This window comes from Leptodactylus fuscus, chromosome 1 (genome assembly GCF_031893055.1).
Source record: "Leptodactylus fuscus isolate aLepFus1 chromosome 1, aLepFus1.hap2, whole genome shotgun sequence".
Lineage (NCBI taxonomy): Eukaryota > Metazoa > Chordata > Amphibia > Anura > Leptodactylidae > Leptodactylus > Leptodactylus fuscus.
Window position 1 is genome coordinate 177,996,128 of NC_134265.1, and position 21,157 is coordinate 178,017,284.

At 40.9% G+C, this 21,157-nt stretch overlaps 1 protein-coding gene across 2 annotated transcripts in view; it reads left to right on the forward strand.

The window, feature by feature from the left end:
• LPAR1 (lysophosphatidic acid receptor 1) overlaps positions 1–21,157 on the forward strand; it is a 112,074-nt gene that overhangs the window by 53,409 nt on the left and 37,508 nt on the right. Inside the window, exons 1-2 of one of the 2 annotated variants that reach the window (XM_075280266.1) lie at positions 9,226–9,349; positions 16,214–16,347. In XM_075280266.1, coding sequence (XP_075136367.1) covers positions 16,291–16,347 — 57 coding nt within the window. In that variant the 5' untranslated portion in view covers positions 9,226–9,349; positions 16,214–16,290. Of the gene's footprint in view, positions 1–9,225; positions 9,350–16,213; positions 16,348–21,157 lie in introns of those variants that run through there. The other variant, XM_075280258.1, reaches the window with a different exon arrangement.

Sequence of the window (21,157 nt, forward strand, 5' to 3'; positions counted from 1 at the left end):
CAGATAATGCTAAAAAAGGACAAAATTATCTTTATATTTACCTTACCGATTACATGTTGGTGTGATGTCTATATGGATGGCACATCAGGTGATCATGGTGGCCAGCCCTGACACATTAGGGTGCACAGGAAGGTTGGGGACCTACTGAAGTGCCAGTGAATATAATAGACCAGCAGATTTTTTTCCCCCTTTTCTTCTTATAAATGGCAGAAAGCAACCTTTAAAACCATACATCGAACTGTGTAATTCTTATGTATTGTAAGAAATTTAGCTAATATCAAAATCAAAGGTCATGCAGCAGCCATGAGGGTAGCCAGTCAGTAGCATTTCTATAGAAATCATTGTAAGCCTTAAGAGTATATTGGGCATGCCCTGCCTTTAGTGAACATAATTAAGAAACTACAGAAGTTTTAGCCCCTAATGAAATACCAGAAATGTATTTCTGTCTTTCTGTCCTACAGTTTATCGGACAACATGGTGGCTCACTGATAAGCATTATTGCTTTGCAACACTGCTGTTTAAATATGACCAAGAGCAATATCTATATGGAGTTTGTACGTTCTCCCCATTTCTGTGTGGGGAGATAGGTATATGTTGATAGGTAAATTGGTTTCCCATAAAAAACAACTGACCCACTGTGGATACTGGGGATGAGCAAAAGTATGGCAGCCACTATCTCCCCAATGCTCCCTCCGCTTTGAGTTTCCGTAAGAAAAGAGCATTAAAAATGTTTCTCATTATCAGAGGAATGACTAGCTGTAGGAATGTTTTCTGAATTAGGAGGTCAGCTCTCCAGTCACTAGCATACAGACACATATTGCAGTATGAGAATACAAAGAAGAGCTATATTGCAACTGGAAAACAGCTCAGATTTTCATACTCAGTACACAAATATCATAATTCTTGAATATAGCCAATATTGAAGTTTTCAAGACATACTGGAAATTGACCAGTGATTGCAGATGTACCAGGGATCAGACTGTCAGTAAGGTAATGTTTACATCTGTATTAGATGTTGTTAGGAGCCTCTGTTGCAGATTGTAGAAAAGCATGGATAGAACTGTCCTGTGGGGCATCACACCTAATACCCAATCCATCGTATAATGGAACATAAAAACTGAAATCCTGAAAGGATGCGCACACAACCTTCGGGCTAGGGCCCCACGTAGCGTACACGCTGCAATGTGGCCGCAGTGTTATGCAGTACCTGCAAAGTGGATGGGATTCTGGTTAATCCCATCCACACATTGCAGAAAAATTTAATGGTGGAAATACTGCAATTTCAAAAACACTCTCACATCATGTCAGTTATACCTATGGAAATGCTAACATTTTCCATAAAGGTATAATTAAGGCAGAAAGTCCGCAGAGGAAAACTGCATGCTTTCTGTGAAAAGTACTGTAGAAAAAACATGATACGTTTCCGCCACAGTTTTTCCACAGTGTTTTTTGGCTGCGGCCCGCTACGTGCGGCCTTGACCTAAAGGAGCAATCCTGCAAACAGTAATTTTCTGCAACGTGAGAAAATTAGAACATCACTTTAATGAGTGTTCACGAGCTCTTGCTATGGTGCTCTAAGCTTACCCAGACCTCTTTGGCGCTAGTCAAAAGCTTCTGTCACACATAAGACTCTGCCATCACATGCTTTGTTCATATTATTCAATCTACCATAGGTCTGGGGATGAACCTACCCCTAAATGTGTTAACAGTGAGGTATGATAACATCCTAAAGAGGTAATGGTGTTTTCAGGTCTGCTACATCTGTACTGCATCAATTATACATTATTTGAGAAAGTGCTATTATTTAATTCTCTATAGCAAAGGGTGAGAAGTACTTTGATGTAGTGTCAGAAAAGCTTCTTAGACTCCCACTTTTGTGTCTGGGTGCTAACTCCTTCAATGTGCATTAACATAACTCATTCATGCCTTGAAGTTCACATCCAGATCATGAACCGAGTTCTGGGGTCTGAGACAATAGGAAAGAACTCCCTGGGAAACAGACGCTTTTACTGACAAAGCTCAATGTAATGAACTTTTTAGACCTTAGAATTTTATCACCACAATCCAGACTGTCAAAGGAGCATTATCAAGAAATAGACCATTGTGTGGTTTGTTCCAAACAAAAGGAAATACCAAGAACTGGTAAAAAAAAAAAAAAGTGGAATGCGTAACATAGGCATAGTATGAATGTCCACTGAAGTTGTCAATTTGTAGTTTTTCGGGGGGTTTTACTATCAGCCAATAACTTTGCTAAAATTTTGTTGTGACATTTTGTATTACTGCTCTCATTACTAAGTTACAAGCAGTATCATTGGAGGATTTTTCATCTTTCACCCTTCTGTCAGGGTTCTATGAAATTTTCAGCCAAGTTTACACCGAGAACAGAGTAGCAGCTCTATTCTCAATGTCAAATTGATAAGAGGCTACATAGACCTTATTGTAAGTCAATAGGTCTGTCAGTTATTGTTTGGCTCTATCATGACTGTCATAATCAAAACCCAATGTGAGGATGTGAACAATACCTTAATGCTGTTGGCCAAAGATAAATTCAAATGTTACAAGATAGGAAATACCGATGCTGCCCCTGCTACCTCTTGTGTCACCCCCTCTACCTCATAGATTGTAAGGTCTTGCGAGCAGGGCCCTCAGTCCCAGTGTGTGAAATGACTTTCTTTGTAATGTTTCTTTTTGTCTGTATTTGAATCCTACAACTTGTACAGCGCTGCGGAATATGTTGGCGCTATATAAATAAAATTTATTATTATTATTATTACTACTTTTTAAATAAATAGAAACTGCATGTTTTGGCTGTTCAAGTCCACGCCACCCCAGCATTACCTGTCTTGTTGACATGTTTTGTAGTGATGACATGCTGTATATACCCATATGACCACTGCAGTCAGTCACTGGCTTCACTGGTCTCGTGCTAGAAGTGCAGGTAACACCAGTGAGGCCTGTAACTGGCTGTAGTAGTCACATGCGTATATGATTGTATGGAGTAGCAGATGTTACAGAGAGCAAATATCAACACACCTTATACTTGGGAGTTGTTGTTTTCACTGACTTGCATACAGATGTAGCAGAGTTAACCTGAACTTCTGCAGTGTGATAATTATCACAGAAAATTTAAAAAAAATTGAAAAATTGGAAAAATAAGCATTTGGTGGGTGGCAAGACCCATCTGCCTGAGACAAAACTGCATAAGACATAATAAACTGGATACATTTGTCTCTCTCTTACAATAATAATAATTTCAAAAATTAAATGTAAAAAATTACAAGATGTAAAGAAAAGGCTAGTTTGATTAAGACCTTATAGTAATTGATCACATGCAAAGCTAAATAAAAGGCAAAATAAACAATACAACTTAAAATATAGACTTCAGCACATGTGACTTCATGAAAGCAGAGGTGTGTGCCTTTAAACAAAGGACTAAGCAACATTCCAATGTCTTCCTGGGAAAGGATCTACCAGGAGATAAACGTGACAGTCTGGGAGATTAAACATGGCTAGTTACATTATTGTTAACAGATGTTAAGAAGTCTTGCTGCACACAGGGTTTTTAGATTTACAGTTACATTGTTAATTTTAGCTAAATACAAATTTTATTAAATAATGCTGCAGGATATTTTTCTTTTGCGGGTTATGTTTGTTTCTAGAGATGAGCGAATAGAAGCTTATGTAGTGTAATTCGATCGGAATGTCAGGAAATATTCCATTCACATCAAATTCGAAATTTCGCACACTTTGTGGTAACAAATCGCACAGCTCCGATTGGGGTTTTTAACCCCATGGTTGCCGCAGTGAAACATAATTGCAACATCCAAGGGGTTCCACCAGGCTACATGTCCCCCTTGGCTTCCCCCATGTCAAGATCGGAGGGTGCCGTGGTGATTAAAAATAAAAATCCAAAAGCATCCACTCTGGAGTTCTTCCAGCCGTTGACTGAGATCCTGCTCCCCAGGCCTCACTGCTGGGGCCTGTGATTGGGTTCCAGCAGTCACGTGGAGCGCGCTTGTATAATGATGATATTGTGCCCCCACGTGACCACTGAGGCCAAATCACAGGCCCCAGCATTGACAGGGGGGGGGGGGCGATTGGGACCCCAGTATATAATAAAACTCCTGAGGTGCTGCAGTCATGTTTGACCATGACATCTCAGGGGTTAACACCCGCCATCAGAGCTTAGCTCTGCCCGGGGGGGGTGTTAGAGGCCAGTGTCGGCCGTTACATATGGCTGACATCTGCAAAACAGGGTGTGCACACAGTTACTGTGCACACCATGCTTCCATGTGGTCTGCATGAAGTCCTTTCCGGCAGCGTCGTACTATTAGGGCGGATGTCAGGAAGGGATTAATGTGCTTTGCCGCAAATTAATTCAGATCGAATCGAATTGTATCAGAAATTCGGCAAAGCTGCTGAAAAATTCGCTCATCTCTTTATTTCCACTGAATAGCCTGGACAAAGTACCACAGAACCCTGGAATAGAAGGAGCTAGTGGTCAGGTGAGAATTACTACTTATTGATGCTGTTCCTTCATAATATATATATATATATATATATATATATATATATATATATATATATAAAATGTATCTTGTATATGGAGAAAAGGGTTCTAACAGCTAACTTGATTAAAGAGAACCCATCACATGGAATCAATGCAATCCAATCTGTGGACAGAATGCTATAGAACAAAATGTGCTGAATGGAGATTGTTATGTAGTTTTGTGGGAAAAGATTCAGTATATGGCCCCATGCATACAAATGTGTATTGTCTTCCCACATGGACAAACCACAGTGCTCCATACCACTGCTGACTACTATGTCCTTATATAAACAACAGTCACACTGCCCCTTTAACACTACCAGCTACTGTATTCCCAAAAGAACTAACTGTGGTGAACCCAGGCACACTCCAGGTGAATGCAGATGCACCCCCACTCCCACTCACTTCAAAAGGGAGTCCGGGAGATAGCCAAGTGCTCCTGAGCAAACTCCTGTGTTTGCTCTACTGGATAATATATCTTGCTTCTGATAACTGCTTAAACATCTGGCTGTGGATAACACACCAATTGGTAAATGTCAATTTTTACAAACAGCAGACTTCAAGTTCCATCCACAAAAAAATAATATTTATGACCTTAAATAAATAATTACTTAAACCACAGAGACAAACAGTGAAGGCTTTAACAGATATGTGGATTTTGCGCAACGTCACAAGATATTGTTGTTTTTTCCTTCTAATTTAAAACATTAATTTTACGTAATGTTGAATGAGCTAAACAGCTGCTGGGAAGGCAACACCCGAAAATACAACTGACACAGCAGAACTGTACTAACAAGAAAATAGAAAATAAGAGCTCATATCATCCAATGTCATGAAACGTATTATACAAAGCTCCAGATCCCAATCTAAGCACAACAGCAGCCAGGAGCTTAGTGTGGGTGGTCGGACTAACTGGTTACGAGTCATTCCTTACCAGATGGCATCCAAGATCACAGTTCTTGCTTCTTGTTAGGTTTCCTTCCTAACTCCTTATTTTGACTGGATTGAAGGCCAACCTTTCTTTAAAGCGGAGACCTCAAGGATAAGTCATACACACAGTCATGTCCTATAAAGCCATGATCCATAGGATTCTATACTTCTTGATCTTTATAGTTTATTTTCTTCCAAGTTTGTAAAACATTGTCGCTATCCAGTATTGAAACATATTTAAAAACATACAATAAGGGCCCCTTCACATGGAATTTACGCTCCGTGTATTCTGTCCATTTTACACGTGTAAAAATACACGTGTAAAATGTAGTTAGCCATTGAGTTCAATGGCATGTTCCTATAACACGCGTGTTTTTGGGCGCGTCTGCGTGCGCGAAAAAAGACGCGCAGAGATCCTGGAGATCCACTGTAGATAATTTTTCCCTATAAACAGGATAGGAAATAAGAGTCTGATTGTTGGGTATTTCAACTGCTTGGAAACAAGGGCCTGTAACTTTTTCTGAGTGCTTCATGTGAAAGCACAGGTAGCACTCCATTCACTTCTATGGGACTGCTAAAGATTGCCACCCCCCACCCCACCCCACCCCCGTCCTATAGAAGTAGATGGAGCGTATATGCATCATCACTCTATTTCTATGGAACGTTCTTGCAAGTCTCCATTCTCATGATCACTGGAGGGTCCCAACAATTGGATCCATATTCTGTGGAGAGGGCACTAGTGTCTATAGTAGGACCTCTTCAAACAATTAGGAGCAACCTAGTAGATTCAGTACATGACACAATAACTTTACTTCTTAAGGCCGGGGCCCAAAGGACCGGAAACGCCGCGTTGTACAGTGCAGGTAAAGTGGATGGGATTCATGCGAATCCCATGCCCACTTTGCGGAAAAGATCGCAGCGCGGACACGCTGCGATTTAGAAAGCTGTTGCGGCATGTCAATTATATCTACGGAAACGCCGGCAGCTTTCCCATAGATATAACGTTAAGAGAAAGTCCGCAGAGGAAAACTCTGTGAACTTTCTCTTAAAAGCGCTGCGGAAAGAACCGCAATGCGTTCACGCAGCTGTTCTTCCCGCAGCACTTTAGTGCTGTGGATACAGCCCGTGGGGCCTTAGCCTTAGAAAGTCTTAATTGTAAGATACACTGAAGCATCTTCTTACTGGACTTCTCCTTTAGGCATATCTGTTAAAGTACATTTTACTTAAAATATATACTTTTTAGAAATAAATTGTTCTAATAATGAGAGAATGGATTCCTCCAAACACTGACTTTCGGACCTGCACATAAAAGAAGACTGGCTGGTGATGGCTCGCACAGCTTTATGTGTATAATTAAAATATCCTTTATCATAAAAACGTCTGGTCCACTGTATAAACAATGATACTTCTTATATCGCCCCTGCTACCTCTTGGCTCACACCGGTCTACCTCATAGATTGGAAGCTCTTGAGAGCAGGGCCCTCAATCCCATTGTGGAATTGGTTTATTACTCTGTAATGTCTCATTTTGTCTGTACTTTAACCCTACGATTTGTTAAATCTTGCGGAATATGCTGGCACTATATAAATAAAATGTATTATTGTTATTATGGATCATGAAGCACTTACGCTAGGTTCAAACTTGCCTTCAGGTTTCAGTTCGGAGGGGGTCTGCTTGGGGACCCCACAAATGGAAACTTAATCGCTTAAAAAAGCGGTTACCTTTGGAAACCCTCGGATCCCATAGACTATAATGGGCAGAAAAATGCGGAAAGAAAAGCACTGCTTGCAGGACTTTTCTCCTACGTATTTTTAAAGCGGAATGGGGAACGGATTTCCCTAGCGGAGACCCAGCGCAGGTGTGAACCTAGCCTTAGAATGTCAGCAAAGTGGGGGAATTTTTGACATAATTTGATATTTTAATCTAAAGCCTCATGCACATGTGAGTGAACAATGGCTGTGCGACGGATGTTTTCAGGACAGTGAAAGTCGATGGGTGTATTCACCCATCCATTTTTTTTAACCACTTCTGTACCTGGCCAATGTCCCTTGTTCAGGACCGGACACATTTTCAGGTTAACAGAAATCAATTAATTTGTCTATACACTGTCATACATTAGTGTATATTGCAGTGTATAGTATGAGCAATCAGACCTAAGTGAAAATAAAAGTTAAAAGTTTAAAAAAAACAACTTTAAATCATTTTAAATCACCCCCCTTTCCCTGCCCAATTCTCAAATCACCGCAGACGAAGTCGTGGGTAAAAGCTAGTATAAAAATAAAGAAACACACACTTTAGGTAGCCCCTCGCTCACAAATGCCCAAACTAATAAAATCTAAAAATATTTATCCCATACAGTGAATAGTGTGTGTGTGTGTGTGTGTGTGTGTGGGGGGGATCTAAATAGCTAAATCACTGTTTTATCAACTCTTTGCCTAAAAAAATAGAATAAAATGATACAAAATGTATAACCAAAATGGTATAACTAAAAACTACATGTCCTTCATAAAAAGAAACAGTGAATACCCGGAATCCCTTCAACTTCATTCCTTGGTTTTACACAGAGGCAGTTCTGTATCATTCTAGTGAAATTTTTAATGAAAAATACAATACTGCGCCCCGGTCTCCGCTTTCAGTTTCCGTCTTCTGCCCAAGAAACTGAACAGGAGACGGAAACCTGCAGTCATTTTTCAAGCGCATTTATTTGAATGGGTTTGCAAAGTGTCCGCCCATGAGCATTTTATGGTCTCCACGGCGAAACCGTTTTTTTTTTTTTTTAACCGGACACATGTGTCCGGTTAAAAAGAAAACAGTTTTGCTGCGGAGACCACAAAATGCTCACAGGTGCTCATTGGCGGACACTGTCTGATGGGTTTTCGTCTCCTGTCGGCAGAAGACAGAAACTGAAAGCGGAGACCGGGGCGCAGATGTGAACCCGCCCTGGTAAACCATGGTGCACAGGTTTGTGGAAGTTTTTGAGGGATTCCATAGATTATAGATTTTTGTTGCTATTTATTGGAAGTCTAAAGCCAGTGTGATGTGACCTTTTCTGGGAAAAGCTAACTAGAGGTGAAGCAGATGCTCACACAAGCTCTCTAGTGCACCTTCATGGTAGCATCTAGCTTGCTGCAGTTCACACCTGTAGATGTGCCACAAGTTGGTTATTCTGTAATGCTGGGGACACACTCGCTCCGGTATTTCTGTCAGGGAAATGCTTTGTGCACACCTGTAGTAATGGCTCCGGCTCTCCTACAGCTTTACAATGGCATACTTGACCACATAGGTGAAAGTATTAAGCAGTATTAAGCTAAGATCCTCAGCAGTGGTCAGCATCTACCTGCCTGTTATAGTCACAGTAACATACAGTATATATATATATATATATATATATATATATATATATATATATATATATATATATATATATATATCTCCCCTGTATGACTCCAGACACCCGCAGCCCGCACTTCCTCGCCCCGTCTGCACAGACCACTTCCCCTTTCTTCCTGATGCGCTTCCAGTGAACTAGTGAGTGCGTGCCCCGCCCAGTGGGCAGCGATGGGCTCTCGCCATTGGTCAGTGGGAGAGGCTCGCCGCTGGCCCCGCCTCCCCGTGTAGCGTGCACTGTGTGAGCTTGTGTGTGTAGTCTGGAGCTGGCCGGGAGCCCGGGTCATGAGCGCAGCGGGCTCCGGACACTCGCTATACAAGCACCCTGCTGGCTCTTTACTAAGCTCACCGCTGCTGCTGCTTCTAGCACTGTTCTCCAATGGACACTCTCTCCTGCTTGTCTTCAGGACTCTCCCTGGGATGGTATTTGCACTGATTTTGTTTCTTTGCGAACATTTTGACAAACTTCGCATTTTGGATGAGGTGAGCTAACCATGGGCAGGGGTACAAGTTTGGACATCGGGGTTTGCTTATCTCTTGTGTGTAGGGGTGCTGGGACTTATCCGTGACCCTTTCTATATGGGATCAATGTGTACAGAAGACTGTTTTTTAATACCGTATATTAATATCTGCATTTTCTAAAGTTTATGATTATTCTTGCATACTTCTTGGTGCCTGTCTTTATTATTCCTGTATATCCCTTAACATATACTTCTGCATTATTAGTAACGGTTCACACCTGCGCTCTTGTGGGCTCAGGTACTTGATCACAGCCCGGTGCGCTCATCACAGAGAGGATCTGGAACTGTAGTGCGAGCTGCTTGCTTCTATAGCAATCTTACTGCACTATATATATGTATATGATCCAGCTCTCTTCTAGTTGGTGATCTGACAGATTTCAAGATACTACCAGGATCCCTTGTTGGGGGTCATTTTTAGATTATAAAGGCGACTGGCTAATTTATTAGGGAGAAATGTTCTTAAAGGGTCCCTGCCTAAGTTTTTTTTGTGTTACTTTTGTTGACTATTGGAGGTTGTCTGGACTTAGTGAGATTTGCTCTTGCATTCTCCTTACATTCAGAACATGTTCACAGTTACCCGGTTTCTATTAGAAATTTCTTTGACTATTCTGTACATCTGGATGGGATTTTGTATTTTCACTGAAAGTTCCTCAACAAATCTGCCACACAGACACACTGGTGTATACTAGACAGGCAGGAGGGGTGCCATATGTAGCAATAAGGCTCACGCTGTGTGATAGATTTGGCACCTCTGGCTAGACTAGTAAGACATTTTTCTCTTCCTTACAACACCCCTTGTAATATAATGGTCCAGATTTACAACTGTGGATATGACTAGACACTGGCATAAATGTGGCGCACTTTTGGCGCAACTTGTTTATGTTGCTAAATGTGGGTGTGGCTTCTCTGAAGAGAGGTGTGGCTTAAAGGTGCCAAAATTATGTCATGAAATTCTGGCTCAAAGAAAGTCACTTAAAAGGTGGTGTATACTCATACTAGACAGAGTAAGGGTGCATTCACACTGAGTAAACGCTAGCTTATTTTGTAGAGTAAAATTACACTTGTAAATTTTGCTATCCCATTGACTTCAATGATATTTTTTTACAAGTGTAAAAATACGCCTGTAAAAAATACGCCTGTAAAAAATACGCCTGTAAAATGTCATTGAAGTCAATGGAATAGCAAAATTTACAAGTGTAATTTTACTCTACAAAATAAGCTAGCGTTTACTCAGTGTGAATGCACCCTAAAGATATGTCAGATTTATTACACGGCATCCGCCACTATAAGAAATTTGGCACGTCAGACTGTTTGACCTTTCCAACTATTGATAAATTTTGGTTATTGTGTTGGCACATTTTTAGAGTCTTCTAAGCCTCGCCCCTTGCTAACTTGCTTTTTGCGCATGGCATGTACACCAGAATTTAGCAGCATTTAGCTTAGTAACTCTCCCTCAATATATTTGGGTATTCACATAGAGACTCACTAGATTCAGTGGCGTAACTGAAGTCTTGTGGGCCCCGGTGCGATCTTTTGTCTGGGGCCCCCTAACTAACACCTTAGTGTGGTTAGGGTGATCTGTGGGTCTCCTTGGTTTATGGGCCAGATGGAAGCTGCAAACTTAATACTAATGCCAATGCTTATGGGCCCGCTAAGGTTCCTGGACCCCAGTTCGACTGCACCCCTTCAAGTTACACCCATGATTAGGTTAGACTATCCACTCCACAGGACTTGTACATAAGATTCAGCTGCAGTAGTGGCCTTTCAGAAGACAATGCGTTGTAGGTGAAAATTGGGGCACGGGGGGTGTTTGAGGGAAGATATTTGGCCACATGCCAGGTAAAGGATGGTCTTTTAGTTAATATATAAATGTGCCCCCACACAAAAAATGCCTTGATCAAGTATGTGCACTTTTCAGAAAATTCTGCTTGTCCTGGCATACAAGGTAAGGATGGACACATCTACCAACCTGCCCCATATTCCTTTATAGTGCATGTACCTGGTTAGGGGGGCATGGCACATCCTAGTTTCTAAATTCCAACTGGCTTACTATAGAGCAGTTTACCAGTCTTAAAGGGAACCTGTCAAATGTTATATAATCTGGAGGCATCATATTATAGATCAGATTGATATATGGCTTTGTTGGAAAAGGTTCTGTGTAACTTGTCTGTTTGGAAAGAGTCTAGTGGGTGGGACTAAAAGTGATTGTGCCTATAGAAATAGCTGTTAATCACTGTTAGAACCACCCATTGGACTCAATTACTCCTTCCAAGCATAGAAAGAACAGAGAAATAAATGACAGGTTATACTGAATCTTTTCCCCCAAAATTATATATCCATCTAGTTAGCTCTTACTACTCTATTACATAATGGGTGCAGTTTAAACAACATTTAATTAAATAAACAATAATAATTTTTATGGTGACAGGTTCCCTTTAATACATCTCACTTTTTTGACATAAAGTCAAGCCTCGCAAGTTAAATATCCTACTGAAAGGTCAAGTCTATATTTTGTCTTCCATATAAAGGAGCTGCCCTTTGGCTACATAAATGTGAGACTTCAGTGTGTGTCCTGCAAAACTGCTAAATACTGATAGTGCTGCCTTCTATCTGATAATAACCAGGTTACCGGCAGATATAGATGCCTATCTCTCCGGTGACCTGTTATTTATATCTAACAAATTTACAGATGAGTACAAGATTAGCTTTCATGGGGCCGAAAACTGAATGGATCTTAGAGTATGTCAGCATATTTAACAGTCCAAAAATCATGGGTGCATATCACAAGGGAAAAAACAGTTGTTTTTCAGTGAATTATTTCAGCTTTGCCACATGTACTAAAGTGTTTTTGGCAGTATTTGACTCCCTTCTCATAATGCAGTGTGTAAACCATTCTTAAGGGGATGTTCACAGATAGGAATTTGACACTGAATTTGTCAAGCAGAAAATTTCTGCTTCAGAAATTTAAATCCGATTTATTCTGCTTATCAAACCCAAATGAGGGTATTGACGTTGAATTTTGAGAATTAGACAGTGTACTTTGCCTTTATTGGGTCAAATTTTAAATACAGTGAGTGGGTTTTGAAAATTCTGTGTCAAATTCTGCACTGAAATAGAAACCGCCTGAAGAGGCTGAAAACAATCAGCTAGCAGAAAAAATTCAGCTACTGCCTCCCACTGAAATCAATGTGAGGACGATTCAGAGTCAAATTCTTATGTGTGAGCATGCCCTTAGGCTATTGTTAGGTCATAAATATATGATCATTGGCGGTCCAACACCCAGGGCCCACCCAGATCAACTCTTCACACCGTATGGCTAAGTACTTTGGCATCTTCAGTGAATACCAAGCATGGCACTGTACATTGCATAGGGGCTGTGCTTGGTTTTGCACCTCAGTCCTATTTACTTGAAAGAGACTGAGCTGCTGCTTTGCCCTAGGACTGATGAATGTGAAGTCAGGGGGTTCCTATAGAGGGTGCAGAGGCAGCAGATCCTACCAGATCATAAGGGTCCCTCTGCTGTATAAAATACTATTCTAAACAGTTCAATCAGAGTAGCAGCCCCATTCCAGATTGGGGCCAGGAGCTTCAAATTACTCCTCTGTTTGAAGTCAACACACAGGGAAGAGGCTACAGTGCTCATTAGCAATTTGGCTTCTTCAAATAGTTGATTGTGTGTTATCCACTTTATGGTCCTTAGCTTCATCATGTGACCAGAAATAACACTCTTACAATACAATATGTTATGGCTGAACAGGAAGTCTTTCTTTCTTAATTCTTAGGAAAGTCTCTGTGAGTCTCATAGTAATGAACAGAAGACTTATGCCTCGTTCACATCTGCGTTTGGTAATCCATTTGGGGAGTCCGCATGGGGGCCCCCCGAACGGACTACCGAACACACTAGCAAGCGGTGTGGCAGTGAAAGCGCATGAGCCCCACAGACTATAATGGGGTCCGTGTGCTTTCCGCGTGCTGCCCACACAAATTTTGCGGGCCTGAAAGTAGATCACGAAGTACTTTTCTGTCCACATGTTCCGTGCGGAGAGCACACGGACCTCATTATAGTCTATGGGGTCCGTGTGCTTTCACTGCACATCTCATTGCTAATGCAGACACCCCGAATGGATTACCAAACGCAGATGTGAACGAGGCATTACTTTCTGTCCACATATAAAGTACTGTGTCACTTCAGAGTGTTGGTTACATGCCACAGCTAAGGACCAGAAGGAAGTGGATATCTCACATATAGAGGTGTCAGTAACAACTACGTTACCTAACTACAGTTGACATCATGTACCTTTCTAGTGAGCCAAAGATTAACATTTTTTGTGGGAGTATTACTTTAGACGAAAATTTCTAGGCACGTTGTCTCCAAATGTCAGCCTTCTGGGATTGGTAATTCATATTATTCCAACTAAATATAAAAGACTATACAGATTACTCATGTTCTATGCAAGGAAAGCAATTGTATTGAAATGAAAGCCTCCTATTAAAAATAAAAAAAGCAACAGTTTTATATTTGGTGTATTAACATAACCATATATAACTTAGTGAATGCTTAATAGTTTAACATTTTTGCAAATGTAAGTAGTGACAATATTTTGTCTTGATTAGGGGCAACACGGTGGCTCAGTGGTTAGCACTGCAGCCTTGCAGCGCTTGAGTCCTGGGTTCAAATCCCACCAGGAGCAAGAAGTTTATATGTTCTACCCATGTTTGCGTGGATTTCCTCCCATTCTAAAAAAAAAATGTACATTGTGATCCCTGTATATGGGGCTCACAATCTACATTAAAAAAAGAAATAAAAAAAAAAAAAGTATTTTGTCTTGATTAGTTGCTAATGGATACAACCATGAATGCATAATACAGGTGTGGAACCTGCAACCTCTGTTATGCCCCACAGTTGCCCACCCATCTCTGTTACGCCCCATAGTGGCCCACCCATGAACTATTATTATACTCTAGGGTCTTTTCAGACCCAGAGGAGGTGAGGGGACATAATAAACACTGTTACTCACCTCTACAGGATCCGATGTTACTCCTAGCACAGGCTTTGGGCCTTTATGGTAATGTCCCAGATGTCACGTGGTCTGGCACATTACCATACAGGCCCGAAGTTGGCTAGGAGTAAAACCGGATCGAGGCGAGGTGAGTAACGGTGTTTATTATGTTCCTTCACCTCTTCTGGGTCTCCAATTATTATACTTCAGGGTCTGTAAAGACCCCAGAGTGTAATAATAGTGGTAGTTGGGCTTCGTGGCCTGCTCATGGCTGCCCCCTGCATCCTATGGCAAAAGGGAATGAGGGAGGGCGGCCATGAGCAGGCCCACCGAGGTAGTTAAATAGGCCATTACCTGCTGGGGATACTCTAGCAGGTAGTGGACTATTAAAAAAAAAAAAAAAAAAAAAAAAAAAAGTATTTACTTACATACCTACAGCCTCCTCTTCACCTGGCAGTAAGACATCTACATCTCAGCACAGGAGGTGTGATGATGCCGCCTGCGCTGAGACTCAGAGGTCTAAACCAGGACAGGGCCGCTCATTTTGTTTTCAGAGTGGCCTGTCCTGGGTTAGTTTAGAAAATAAAAAAATAAATAAAAGTCAAATTGTTGCGGCTGCAGCCTCCTCCGTAATTGCCGCCTGAGGTGGCCGTCTCACCTCGCCTAATTAGAGGTGCGGCCCTGGTGATGTGCAGCCATCTGCAGACGCATACTGTAGATACTTAACCCACCCTAAACCAGGACAGCACTTCTGAATTTTAAGCATGAATATTTTGACTTCACAATACTTTATAATTTATTAATAAAGGTAGTTTCATTATTGTGGGTAGATAGTATTGGGCATACACTTGCCTAGATTGAACATATTTGTATTAATTTCTTATATATGAGATCTGAGGCATTTGCGGAATAGCAAAGTATTTTCAATACTGTATTTTAGCTTCTGACACAATCCACTATTTAATAAATATCAGAATGTTAGTCTAACCTGGAAGAAACCTTCCGATCTTGGACAATATTTAGAATGTAAGCATTCTAGAAATAGCCACAAGCAACATGGATATTTAGAGGATAGTTTGTTATTCTGTCATTGTCATTTGCAGAAGGGAAATAATATACTGTAGTCTTAGTTTCCTTCAAAATTAAAAAATAACAATTATTGCATATTTCACTGAAGAAATATTTGACAGTTCCCTTCACTGTCCTCTGTTTAGAGCCTATAAAAAAAAAAAAACAATGGGTACTTTGGCTTTGCTTTCTGCTGCTAAAACCTTGCACTAGGCTACCTACAATGGAGACCAAGGACTACATTTAATAAAGGTTTAAAGGGGCTTTTGGAGAACCTATCCTTAGGATTGAAATTCAACATCTGGTCTGTGGAGGTCTGACACCCAGGACCCCCACAAAACAGATGTTTGAAGAGATCACAGCATTCAATTAGTGCTGTGGCATCTTCTTTGATTACCAAACCCCGCACTGAATATTTTTTAATAGCTATACTTGATATTGTAGCTCAGCACCATTCATTTCATTGGAATTAAGCTGTTAACAGGCCATGTGATGAATGTCATTGATGTGTGAAGTGGAATCAGCTGTCACCCAAGTGCCAGTTTGTTCTGCTGGTCTGTGGGGGTCCAGGATGTCTGACTCCCACAGATCAGATATTACCGTTATCCTAGTAAAGACAGGACTTCAACATCAAAGGTAGCCATAGTCTATAAGCAATTCTGCATCTCCCAAACTGCAAATTTGATTGAATAAGGTTTTTCCTGTTTTAATAGTCATTAGGTGAATTATTTTTTTTCTATCTGTGCTTGTTACTACAGAGATTCTTGCCAGTATGACTGAGGTTTGACCTACCTGGGTTGAGAACGTGTGATACGATCCATCCTGCTTTCCCAAGATGGCTACACTTTCTGAATTTGTTACGGAACCGATTGGCATGATGTCTCCATCTCAGGTAACTTCATAAATTTGTCTTTTTTAAAGAAGGAGCAATTCAGCATTGCATTGGTTGTGTAACAGCAGTACCCTCTTGTCTCGGCCTCTGTTTGCTTTCAAGGAAGCTTAATTGTTGGGAAGACTTCCAAGGTAAACATGTAGGTTGGATAGCACAGCTAATACAGTGACATTTTATAGCCAACTTCATGCAAAGACAATTGTTTTCTTACAGATTTGGCTAGTCAGGCTCCAGACACTGATGTTCTAAATCGATTTGTCATTTTAAAGGAAGAAAACCAAGAATAAAATCAAAAATATGTACAATGTAGTTAATCTCTAGTTATGTTTGCTAAACTGCAACTCTGAGATGAAATGAATGTGACATCACAACTCGTGGAGAAGGAGAAGAAACAGCATTTGCCCAAGCTCTGCAGTTTCTTCAAACAGTTAAACAGTAGGGGTGCGGGGTATCAAAGTACCGCCATATTGGCCTAGTTTTGCTTTTGCTTTTGTTTTGTTTGTTTGTTTAAATAGGCCTATACATGCGGGAGTAATCCCAGCAGGTAACGGGCCCTATTTACTTACCTACCTTCACTCCTGCTCACGGCTGCCTCCAATTCCCCTTCACGTCTGTGGGGCCCCTTGGAGGTCAGTGGTGGGAGGCGGCTGTAAGCAGGAGCAGGGAAAGATGAGTAAGGCGGCGGGCCCGCGTCTGGAGTATTTGTTGATCCAAACAAATGCTTCCATTATTATACTCTGGGGGTCTCTTCTGCCCCAGAGTAATATACATCAGCGGCCCAGGGGAAGGGACAAACATGAAAACCGGTGTTACCTCTCCTGGGCTCAGGAACACTCCCTCCATCTTTGGATATGTTTAGTGTTGTTACGTGGGCCATGCTAGTGTGGCAACACATAATGACACCTGCATAACTGTGCCAACATTGTAGAGGACCGAAAACAGCAGGGAGTGGCAAGAGCCCAGGAGAGGTGAGTACCACTGGTTTTTAGGTTTGTCACCTCCCCTGGGCCTTCAACAATTATAACCAAAAACAAAAAAAAATATGCTGTAATGGTTACAACTCACCAGATATAACTGGAAGATCGCAGACTGTGAGATCCCTGCTTTGGGACTTGCAAAGCTGTATAATCCAAATAGAAGAAGAGAGAAATGGGCGTCTTCACAACTTGACTTCCTTAAAGCTTAGCTTTTATTCCATATGAAATTTAAAAAATACAGAAGACGGTGCAAAAGATATGAAAATACATGGTGAAAAAAAGAGTTTAAAAACCGCAACTAAATAGTTGCGGTTTTTAAACTCTTTTTTTTCACCATGTATTTTCATATCTTTTGCACCGTCTTCTGTATTTTTTAAATTTCATATGGAATAAAAGCTAAGCTTTAAGGAAGTCAAGTTGTGAAGACGCCCATTTCTCTCTTCTTCTACTTCAACAATTATACTCTGAGATCTGAAAGACCCCAGAGTATAATAATAGTTAGTGGATGGTCCACTATGGATTATAATAATGTGTGGAATGGCCACTATGGGACTCTATACTATGTGGAGGGGACACTGTAGGATATTATACTGCCTGGAGGCCAATTTGGGCCATTATAGTGTGTGTTAATAAGGTGTTATACTGTTTTCGGGCCAGGAAAGGGGGCCCTATACCATTGTGAGGAGGGACCCCCCCCCCCAAGTCTTTTCTAGTTACGTCCCTTCCCCCATCGATTTGATATTGATCAACTATCCTCAGGGTATGTCATCAATGTTAAAACTCCAGAAATCATCTTTAATTATAGTTACCAGGTGTATCACTGAAGGAAGACGGATACAGTGTGAATAGGTGCATAGGATGACAGCAATGGACATTAATTGTAGTAGAGTAGCGGACACGCATGCAGACTGTTTCCATTGACTTTAATGTAAACAACAAGACAGAAAATGTCTTCCATCATGTTTTACTTTTGTAACCAAAAGAATTCTTGTATGCAGGACTTTTATTTTCTGTCAGAAAAGTAAAAACATGACGGAAGAAAGGTTCTATCATGTTTCATACATTGGGGTAAAATGACAGACACTTGACTCCCAAGATGGATGAGCGCAAAAGACCATAAATAACGGAAGTGTGAACCCTTTTTGATACAAAACTGACATTCCTGGGTAGTAGAGCTTAAGATCCCCTCCACTGTAATAGAGGTCTGAACAAAGGTTGTAGTTTATAACAGCATGTGTTTACTTACCAAGGAGCCGCAGGCACAGAATATCATAAAACTGGTTGTCTTTGCTGTTGGGCTATCATGGAAGCCTCTAGGCCTTTGAATTTCTGACAAGTTCCCAGCTGTGTTAATAGAATTGCCTTCTAATATACTGATTCCAATGATAAGACTGTAGCAGGGAACAGCTGTTTAGGATGGTAGAGTTCTACCTTATACAGACATTGGTCGCATTGCTTGTTTGTACACATAGCTTGTATATTAAGGTCTATATGAGAATGATTGTTGTAGCAGACAGGTCCAGGGTAACTACAGAGCTAGAACCAAAGCTTCCAGAGCTAGAATATGATAGGCTGAAACCCGCCATGGCTGTAGTATATATATACAACTAGGGACACTGGGATTGATTGTAATATGAACCTGTTTAGATTGTCACCACATTTTCCCTGTTGCATATATCATGAATGTTCATGTGGTATTTATGCATGTTCAGCCTCAAGTTTATCTGTCACTCAAGTCACTATTAATATTGAAAGCTAGAAAATGTAATATTGACATCGCATGATTAGAGAGCTCCTATTGATGCACTTCTCATAAACAATTGGAATCTATAAGAATACATAGAAAACCTGAATATCCTTTCTAAAATTACGTTTTTACGGTTGAAGTGATTTTATATTGGTGTCCTAACCTTAGTATAGATAATCAAAGTTTAGCAGGGATCTGTCACCCGGGATCCTTGTAGATCAGCTGTTTGAACAGGCAGCTGTTTTCCTTAGCAAGTCATATGACATCACATTCTTTGGTCAAAAGGTCTGTTTGCAGCCCAAGTGAATGAGCTGAGCTGCGATGCCAAGCACAGGTGTAATACAAATGTAGTGAAGGATCCACAACACTCGCCCAAACACTGAAGCGTCCTCAAACAACTGATGGTGGGTTTCTGGTTGTCTGACCCCCGACGATCTTCAGTTGATGACCTACCCGTAGGTTAAAGTACGACAAGAAAAATCCTGATAATTCTTGTGAACTTGAACATCTGAACAGTGACTGGCCCATTCTATAGTTACAAGAAATCCTTCCATGGCATGGGTTAACAAAAAACCTAAATTCCGATATTTGTGTACTGTTTCTAAAGTTGAAGCATGCAGAGCCACTCAGCCATCAAGTGTACACTGTGACCCTTGACTTTAGTGGGGCCTTTTATTTTGTAAATTGGCCACCCATGATCTGTCGGCCTCGTTTAGACAAAGTAAACAAGCCTTGCTTAACTAGAGAACAGCTGCGCCATTGACGGTACAAGTCGTGCATCACTGCATAGGTGAATCTGCAGGAATGTTCCTAGAATATGAAGTTATCTTATTTTGCTGTAAAATAGAACCCAGTAAACATTCCTGAAGCTTCATGGTGTACTTAGTATTGCTTTCCTATTTACTGTAATGCAGAACTCTGGGATACAGTCCAATATCTTTATAGCCCCAGTTAGGTAGGTTATTTTGGATAATACAAAATGATTGTATGGGATACCTACAGTATGTTTTGTGTCTTTTTTTTTTTTCTTAGGGCTATGTATACAATTTACAATTTTCCTGTAGTATTAGGTATACTGGTTCTTCCAGCAAATAATTACATTTCTCTAGTGTTACCTATAGTTGTAAAGGAAAAAAGTAAATTTTACGTACATTTTACTGAACACACTTAATCGTTGACCATGAGATATATGTTGTCTTGTGATCGTATGTTTGTATGGTATGTTAGGCAAATGCCTAAATGGCACTTCTATATTTACTACTATTATTGGAAAGGATTACCAGTATTACGTCTTTGGGGCAGCAGTCATAAGCTTTATGATAATCCCGGTCTTTTGCACTATAAAGGAAATCCAAGCTATTTAATATAGCCTGGATTCCCATTAACTGGTGGATTTACAGGGCTAGTATAGAAAATTTCACTTCATTATTTTTTTTTTTTTTTAATGGATTCTTACTTCTTTGGGAGTTTGGTGGCTAGCTGTTAGGACAGCAAATGCAGTTCAGGTCCAAAGTGAAAACCAGTACTAGATACACCAATTAAAATGGTCAACACAGCGCTGTGTGTCCAACAGCCCCCGGGCTGCACCAATACCAACCCCACAATGGTGTTTACAAGCGCCCCAGATAGTGGGGATGGACTTGGCTACACTGCTGGGCAGAGAGGTACGGGATGGGAAATGCTAAACACACAGTGCACCACAAATCACAGTAAGGCTTAATGGGTTACAAAGCCTCCCATTGATTTCAATGTGTTATGCGCGTAAGCCGGCACCCATTAAAATCAATGGGATCTGTTTTGAAGCGCTGTGCTCTTACACGTGTATATGTGTCTAAATGAGTGGCGCGTTACTCTGTGAGAACGGCACCTAAACCAGACCCGGAGACTCTTACCAGCAGATGTGTCGGGCTGCAGTGTAGGTCCAAAGATCCAGAAGGCTGTGGTAGGTGGCAACAGAGAGTAAAGTGTAGTCGTATGGTCCGGGATGTCAACAAGAAGGCAACGCAGTACAAAGGGAAGTCCAAAGGGAACGTCAGACAGTCCCAGTCGGTAACAGGGGTGGTAGCGAAGTACAAAATGGTGTTCA